Source organism: Microtus pennsylvanicus, chromosome 4 (assembly GCF_037038515.1).
Source record: "Microtus pennsylvanicus isolate mMicPen1 chromosome 4, mMicPen1.hap1, whole genome shotgun sequence".
Classification (NCBI taxonomy): Eukaryota; Metazoa; Chordata; class Mammalia; order Rodentia; family Cricetidae; genus Microtus; species Microtus pennsylvanicus.
Window position 1 is genome coordinate 31840075 of NC_134582.1, and position 8530 is coordinate 31848604.

Here is an 8530-nt window from a genome sequence, read left to right on the forward strand (position 1 = left end):
AGGTCACGCTGGTGTCCGAGATTCCCTGCTGCAGCCAGAAACCCTGTGGATGTCCATGATGCTGGACTGATGTCTGTGCCCGGAACTGCCTCTGGTTGCTGTGGGCAAGGAAGCGTCTTTTGAAATGTTATCGGAAGACATTTAAGACTTCTGTGACAGCTTCCTTGTCTCTCTCCTCCCCCACAAAAGAAACAATTCAGACAAGGGAGGACTGAAGAGAGTCTTTAAAAACTGTGGTAAAGATGCTAAAGAAGTTCTTCACAGCTGATGGCTTCTGGGGGCAGGGGAAGCACTCCATTTTCTTTAAAGGGGCCACTGGGCGTTTGACCATATTCTAGTAAGTACATGGGTAACACAAACTGGACTTATTTGTTTTTGGAGGGTGGCATAAGGGTTGGAGGGCGGATCTGGAAGATATGGGAAGAGAGTGTGATCAGGATGTATTGTCAGAAATTCTCAAATAATAAAAATATATTGTGCGGGAAAAGTTCAAATATCTGAACCTATGGGGCAAAGCCTTATGCTACATAAAAATTGTTTTAGAGATGACGGGATCAACATCCTCACGGGTTTGTGTAGGACAGGCTCTGCTAACGAAGAGGCATCTCAGCTACTTCCCTTTTCCACTGGAGTGTTCAGTGTCAATAGTGACAGAACCTGCCTCTCTGGTGCCAATGTCAGTTCCGATTGTGGCCTCATTGTAGCTCATTGTATCACCTGCACGCAGTGAAGCTTACCCTTGTGCTTTTAGAAACAGGATGAAAAGCATCTCCAGAGAGACACCGTGGAATCATAGGTCACAGGACCTCTGATGTCATCTTCCTTTTGGCCCCAGATGATAACAGTGGGATTTAAACCATTCAAATGCAGCCTTAGCGAAAAGACAGAACCAAGTCTACCTGGACATAGAGAACAAGAGATCTCATTCTACTTTGACCTTTGAGGATATCTACTTGAATATTTTTCTAATATGATATTTTAAAAAAGAATAAAAGTGTACCATCCTGCGATACTGGATCCGAGTTTTTCCAATATTCCTGCCAATTTGGCCTCTGCTGGAAGCCCAACTGCTTTTCATTTGGGATATTTCTTCCAAGTGCAGGGAAAACCTTACTTTTTATCTCTTGCTACAGAGAGAGGGCAGGGCCAACTGTTTGTACGAGCTAGATAGCAAATCTGTACGAAAGGCAAGTGATAAGGAAAGATGGCCTGCTGCCAGGCTAGGGGAAGGACCTCTCGGGGTAGGGGAAGGAAAGGGCTAAGCTTCCTGCCTCCACACAATATGAGATTCAAACCAAATAAGTTGGTCTTAGACACAAGCAAAAATAAGAAATAGCAGAAACAGGAAAGAAAAGAAAGTCCAAGGCCTGCTTTCAGGAAGCAGAAGACACTGGACTCTGATACCTTTTTATTATTCATAGCTCCAACTGTGGACAGCAGCTTCTTTTCTCTACAAAGGAACTGAGACCCCTGTTCCTCAAATCAAAGCAACATGGCAGGGAATCACCTTGAAACATCATCTGGAAATACTTGTTACAAAAATGTTATGATGTAGCTGCCTGAAGAGCCCCTATAATGGATATAAAGGGTCTAAGTGGTTACATATAGTAGCAATGCCCCTTACAGCAACACACTGGTCATTTACCTTTTGGTAGGACAGACCTGTAACTTTTATGTAAATTTGATACGTAAAGATTTTAAGAATTATCAAAAAAATCCTGAAATCCTCCCCATGATCTCACAGAAGATTATTCAAATGAAGTTTGTACAGCACTAGGTAACAGAGTGAAGAAGGCATTGCTTTATTGTTGGTGTGTTTAATGGCATTGTAGCTCATATCAAAAACTACCTGGCTTAATGGAGAACTAAGTACCTTTACCTACTAGTTCTTCTTCAGCATGTAGGGGATGACCATGAAAACCATATCAAGGTTTGCGTTCTTGTGTCGTGAAGGCGCCAACCATTGTTAAAGAAGCAATTTTCTTTTGAGAACTTCATAGCTCCTCCACAGATGTGAACTTACCCGAGTGAGGGGCTGTTTGGCAGAGATCTGGTGAGCTCATTCCTACTCATGGGGAGATTTGATAACTTGACTTCATAATGGAGCAGAACCTAAGGGTGATGTCATTACAACTGAGCTCGCTCCATGTTTAACGCCATGGAACATTTGAGGACCAGCTGAGGGGAAACCATATGTGGAATCCCTACAGTAAGTTCCTTGATGGCTTTTCAAGCCCATTCTCATGTCTCCTAGGATGCGATAATGCCTGGATGAGCCTTTTGTTTTCAAACAGTGCAGAGACTCGCAGACTTAATTCGTCTAAATGCAGAAACAGCTGCTGGTATTTGGCTGCGCCCGTGAATCTCTTTATGCTGCTTAGCTGCAGCTCCCCTCAGAGTCAAGGCCAGAATGCTCGCTCTACCTATCCTCCCCTCCCACTTTATTCCCGGAACATTAGCAAAACACCAAAATATCTTTCAGAAACCTCTGCATGACCTACTTGGAAGTTTCGTTTTCACCTCCATCTAAGAGAAATCCAGATTAGCAGGAGAATACCAAGTGCGCCAAGATTCTTGTTTGCTTTAGTACCTCGACACTGTGAGAGAAATGTCTCCTCTATTGGTTCATTTATATTTGCATGGATAATCATCATCTTATGGTGACGATGTTTGCCATAAACAGCAATAGGTTTGAAAGCTCAACAAATACCAAGTTTGTTTCTTTATTCGGTTGCTTAACTCAATCTCAGTGCGCTCCCAAATTAGCTGTTTAGTCTAAGTATTAGTTCTCTGATTTGTAAAATAAACACAACTCCATCTACTTGTGGGAGCTGATCTAAGATGTACATAGGCCACAGTATACAAAGCCCTCAACACAGTTCCTGGCCCCACCGTATGCTCAACTATGCTACATTCCCTCAGTTAGGTCAACAAGCTGAAATAAAGGAGCCGTCAACTATGAATCACTGAATGCCAACGCTTCCCCCAAGATTCTTCTTTCAGAGATCTCTGGGCCTTTCAAAAAGTTCATCTGCTTCCTTTGGCAGACAGAAAAGAAAACAGAAGGATTAGCACAATTACCCTACCCAACCCCAGATAGTAAGTAGATGTGGGACCAAAATATTAGGTTGAATAAATTTGCCCATGAATTTTTAACTGGCCATGCTTTTAAACTCAGGAAGGTAGGGATTGCAGGAAGCCGGTGGGTCCTCCTGGTTTTGGAATTCAGCCCAATCATGAACAAAGATCCCAAGTAGAATGCTGGGAGTCTAGGCAAAGCCACACTGCCTGGGAGAGCAGAGTTTCTTGGGCAGAACACCTGTCTGGCCACAAGCCTCCTTCTGGGAGAGCCCCGCCTGGATTAAAACACAGTCAAGGACTCTAAAATACAAAGTTCTTTCACAATCCACTTAACGGTGCGTGGGCCTGGGTGGGGAGGCAGAGAACTTCCTGGCAGACTTTTAGAATCAACAATGAAGAACCTATAAAACCCAAAGAAGGCATAAAGAACCCTTGCTGGACCTCCGCAGGAGGAAGGAGCTAGCCTCCACCCTCTTTGACGAATTGTGTAGCCAATGTCTCCTGACACGTGATGCTGGCGCTATTGGCTAAGCAGTACCTCAGCAGGCATTTTTGCTGTTAGAAACAGTGGAAGAGTTAAATACGGTTCCTTTTATAGCCTCGGCCCCTTTAAGCTTATGTATCCTGTCAAATGACTCTAGAGGGAAAAGAAACTTCTCAATCAGTAACTCAGTGTAAAAAGATCCCTGGATCAGAAAGCAAGGGACGAGGAAGGAAATGCATTTTGCCTACAACCCAGAGTCCCCTCGAATTGCCATTTTCAGCCTCCGTTTGCAGGGCACAGGCCTCACTCTGAGGAACAACCACCTTGTTGAGGAAACTAGAATGAGAGAAAACTGGTAACAATTTTGATGAAAAGCCAGTTGCTAGTAATTCCGCCTGACAAAAGTGTGACGTGATCCCCTAAAGGCAGGACTGAACCTGGCCGCCTCTTCCCAGAGCCAGGCCTTTAGCGCTGGGCCAGCACTGGGTCAACTCTACTTCTCCCTGCATCCTCTCCCCACCTCCCTCTTCTCCTCCCTAGGAAACCTTCCTCCCCTCTGGAGGCATTCACTCCTGTAAACTCAGTGCTGAGGAGAGGGCTTTACTTGGCGGCTTTAGGTTTACAAGACCTCTGGTGAACAATCAGTCTGTCTGGCAGGAAGGTCCGCCCACAAACGTTGCAGGGAACCAATTGGGTCTGGGCACTTGTCCAAGCAGCTTCGTTTAAGGCGTCAAGATCATAGAACCCTTTGGCTGCAAAAAAAGGAAGGGAAGAAGGGAAATATCTTTTATAAAGTAGAATGGGAAGATACAATGTGTTAGTTTCCTTTTTAGGGAACCAATTTCTACTATTTATGGAAACCAGTCGCAGGAAATACCTCTGGACTGGCATTTGCAAGCAAATCATGTGACTCTGGCAGAAATTAATAACAGTAAATAAAGTATTGAGCATTCTCGCAGGGGTTGAAAGGAGTTAGCTGCGAACTGGAGGCTCTTTACGCTCTGGAGATGAAAATGGAAAGGCAGCGTTTCTCGTTATGATATGCACTCTTCACTAACCATCAACATCTTTGCTTATCTGCTGTTATCTTGCAAATACAACGTTTGGCTTTCTTTCTGTTGGTTCTAAATAGAAGCTTACAGCGGGAAAAGAATGCATGTTTGCGTTTTCATCTTATGCAATCTTTGCTGGAAGGTTTGCAGAGCCCGAACTGATAAATTGAAAGTGAATTTAAAATGAATTATACCCTAAAAAACATCGTCTCTTCGTGGTCATAAACTCAGATGTTCTTTTTGACTAATTAAAATAAAGAATGCAAACAAGTTGAGGGAAAGAAGTGTCCTTAAGAAAACAAAAAGAGCTGAGAAATGTGTAATCATTTTTGGCGGGGTACGGAAGAGAAGAAGCATATGGCCTTGCTTTAGAGGAACAATGTGGGCTTTAACTTTAATAAGCCTTATTTAAAAAGAATGACTTTAGTACATTAAATTGACTATGTCCTAGAATCTCCCAAAATAAGCCCCGCGAATGTGGCCAGGCACTCAAAATGTACTACTTCATTAAAACACTAGGCTATGTTCATTTGATTTCTATCTTAATGGCTCACACAGCCATAACAAACCTTTCGATCCTTAGCGTGCCTCCTTTCTATGGAGATTTCAAGCCCGTGCATTTTACCTTTAGATAAAACAAGTCTCGCTATTATACAGATTATGGATGTATATTTAAAGATTTGCTTTTACTCTTAATTGTGTGTGTATGTATCTGTGTGTGGGTTTGTACACATGAATACAGGTTCCTTCACGGGTTAGAGACACCAGATGCCCCGTAGCTGGAGTTACAGGCAGCTGCGAGCTGCTAGACTTGGGTGCAGGGAAGTGAACTCAGGGCCCCTGCAAGAGCTGCATGTGCGCTTACTGGCTGAGTCATTGCTCCAGCACATCAATGTGTGTTGTGAGTGCCTTGCAAACCCTGTAAAGGATAGAGCTGACTCATCGCAATGCTTCTGCATAAGGCTTTGACTGCGGATCCAGTACTGCACTGAGTGTGTGAGGAGAGGGGCACCTTCAGAGATAAAAATGAAGCCAAGAAGAAAACTGTAGGCGAGTGAAATGATAGGATCTATCTACCCTTTCTCTCTGACAACAGTGGCAAGCAGTGAGACAGCCCCTTCCAGGGAATTTCAAGCTATTCTCACTTCTAGCTAGGTGATAAAAAGATCAGTAGAAGAAAATGATACAGTTGGGAACAGTTACTTTGGATACCTTATGAGAAGTTCTAGGAAAGCAGTGAATTACATAGTCTCTCTAGAAACAAATACTATTATTTCGGTGGGAAGAGACTTTCTTTTTCCTTTTTAAAAAATTTTATTTTAGGTACGGTGTTTTGCCTCCATGTATGTCTATGTATCACACATGTTCGTGATGCCTCAGGAAGTCAGAAGAGGGTGTCAGAACACATAGAACTGGAGTTATGGGTGGTTGTGAGCAGCCATGTGGGTGAAGGGAAGAAAGCCCAGGTCCTCTGTCAAGAGCAGCCGTGTTCCTTACCTCTGAGCCATCTCTCGAGCCCCAAGATGCTCATTTTGAATTCTTTTTCAACCTCTATACAAAGTCCCTTTTTGCTAAGGGTTGTGAATAGCTGGGTTTCAATAGCATCGAGAACTTATTATAACAATCTAGATTTCACTCTATGAAGGTCATACTCTTCTTGGATCACAAATTAAGGAGTTACCGTGACCTAGCCGATGCCAAGCAGCCTGAGCAGTAGCTTTGGCTACATAGGGAAAATACTTAAAATAAAAGATAACTGTTAAGGAATGAGAAAATCAAATGAGAAAAACATTAATGATAGAAATATAATTATTGAGACAGCTTGCATGGCAAGTGTGTAAATATATTTACACATACAACATAAAACATCACATATATGATATACTATATAACATACAATGTCTATTATATAACATAAATATACATATAATTATACATATTACCATAATAGATCATTATATGTATGTACTATGGTATAATTATTGTATATTAAACTTATAGAAATATATAATATGTAAATATGTAATTATATATAAATATAGCTATTATATGCATACATATATATAACATTTAATATCTATTATAATATATAATTGTGATGTAACTATATAAATTATACTTGCCTTGTATTTAAATTACATATAAAATAGTAAAATAGTATGTAATATATATTATTATATGTAATAATATATAATTTATATAATATAAATTTTTTCTTTCATACATTGTTCATACTCTGTTCATACTTTGGAAACACAGCACTCTGTGACCTTCCTATGAGACAAAACAGCTCCATGTTCACTTGGGTTACACAGCACTTTATAAATTTATAAATTATTGATTGAAAAAAAATCTGGACATTCCATCCAGATTTCTTGTTTCATTTGCATGTATTGGAAAACACAAATATCTTGGGCTGAATTTCTTAACGACAGCAGCAGCTGGGTGAGGGCGCCTTTCATTTTTGTTTATAGAGGAAACACTTTCTGCAGCTTTGTAACCTGACTAGTAGACCTTGTGAGTGGTTGAGTTGCGGACTCCTGGGCCATGAGGAAATCAAGACACATTTATAAATGAAAACAAGGCTGTGAAGAGTCCCAAGCATCTTTAAGCATCATGATTTTAAAAATATTATGTGTGATAATATGTAAAAATAACTCTAGGAAAACATACTAAATTCCCATGGGTCCCTCTCCCAAGGTGTTGCCAGGACATATTGTCTTTATGTCTCAGTCTCTGAAAACAGGACTGGAAGGGTATTCCAGAATGCCTCTTAAAAACCCAATCCACTTCGTTTAGGACAGTAAGTGCTGCTGATTTCAGATGATAGAACTAGTAAGAAAATATGGTTAATTTTCTGATTTTTTTTGGGGGGGGGGTAAGAACTTACCAGTAATGGCTCTAACTTCTGGTTTTTTCGGTTCTGGTCTCCTTAGTTCTTTAGACAACAAATTGTTCTCATTATGCCATTTTTTCAGACACTGTGGCTCATGGATGCTAATAGATTTGGTCCCATATTCACGACCACATATGTAACAAACAACTGTTGGTGGACGCCTTATCATTGTTGGCTGAAAATAATATAAAACCCATTAGATAAAGGATAGTTGTAGACATTTTATTTGAAAATTAATATTTTTAATTCCAGCTATCAGGGCTGGAGAGGTAGCTTAGTGGTTAAGAGTACTTCTTGTTCTTACAGAGGAACTAAATTCAGTTCCCAGCAAGTCGCAACTGCCTATAACTCCAGTGTATCCAACACATTCTGGATTCCACAGGCATCTACAGGCATGCGTGCTCACACACACACACACACACACACACAAATAAATAAATAAAAGGTAGGTAAGTAAGCGTAAATAATCTCTAGAAGATGGGACATAGAGCTGTAGTGATTGGGGTTTGCCCTGCTTATTTTAGTGTTTCTTTGGCCCAGTCTTCACTTGTTATTCCAGTTTCTCCCTTTTGGAACAGGGCTGCATAGTCTGTCGTTGTATATTAGAAATTTGTGGCTTTTTTATTTTCCAAGGACACACAGTTAAGAGATTATCGAGTCTCTGGTGGACTTGACTTTCGAACAGTGTTGAAGCTGCTGAGACTGTTCGTCATAGGAAAAGAAGGAGTGGGTGTGCCAGGGGTGGGCTGGCACAGCTTGAAAGTGACAACACGTTCAGTATTGGGTTGACAAATCTTCATGGTCAACTTCACTGGATTTAGAATCACCTAGGAGACACACCCCTGGGTGTGTCATTGAAGGAGGCACCTGCAAATCCTAGCCAAAATCAACCCTCCATTCAATTGCTTCTTGTCAGATATTTGATCACAACAGGATTAGCTAATACAGATGAGAGTGGGTGAATAAATAATTCACTAAGGTTCATTTCATATAGTTTTCCAGACGTTTTTAGTAAAA

At 41.1% G+C, this 8530-nt stretch overlaps 1 protein-coding gene across 1 annotated transcript; it reads right to left on the bottom strand.

The window, feature by feature from the left end:
• Positions 1-4165: 4165 nt before the first annotated feature.
• On the bottom strand, positions 4166-7682 carry Znf475 (zinc finger protein 475). Its single transcript, XM_075970841.1, has 2 exons — positions 7508-7682; positions 4166-4317 (listed from the first exon to the last, which is right to left on the bottom strand). Exons 1-2 carry the CDS (start codon positions 7680-7682, stop codon positions 4166-4168), a joined length of 327 nt encoding a protein of 108 aa, XP_075826956.1.
• Positions 7683-8530: the final 848 nt, after the last annotated feature.

What these genes read in the sequence shown, in the direction of transcription:
- Znf475 (XM_075970841.1), bottom strand. Translation starts at nt 7,682, where the DNA reads ATGATAAGGCGTCCACCAACAGTTGTTTGTTACATATGTGGTCGTGAA. An exon ending in AGAAGTTAGAGCCATTACTG is followed by an intron (nt 4,318 to 7,507) that starts GTAAGTTCTTAC and finishes CTTTTTTTGCAG; the next exon opens with CCAAAGGGTTCTATGATCTT.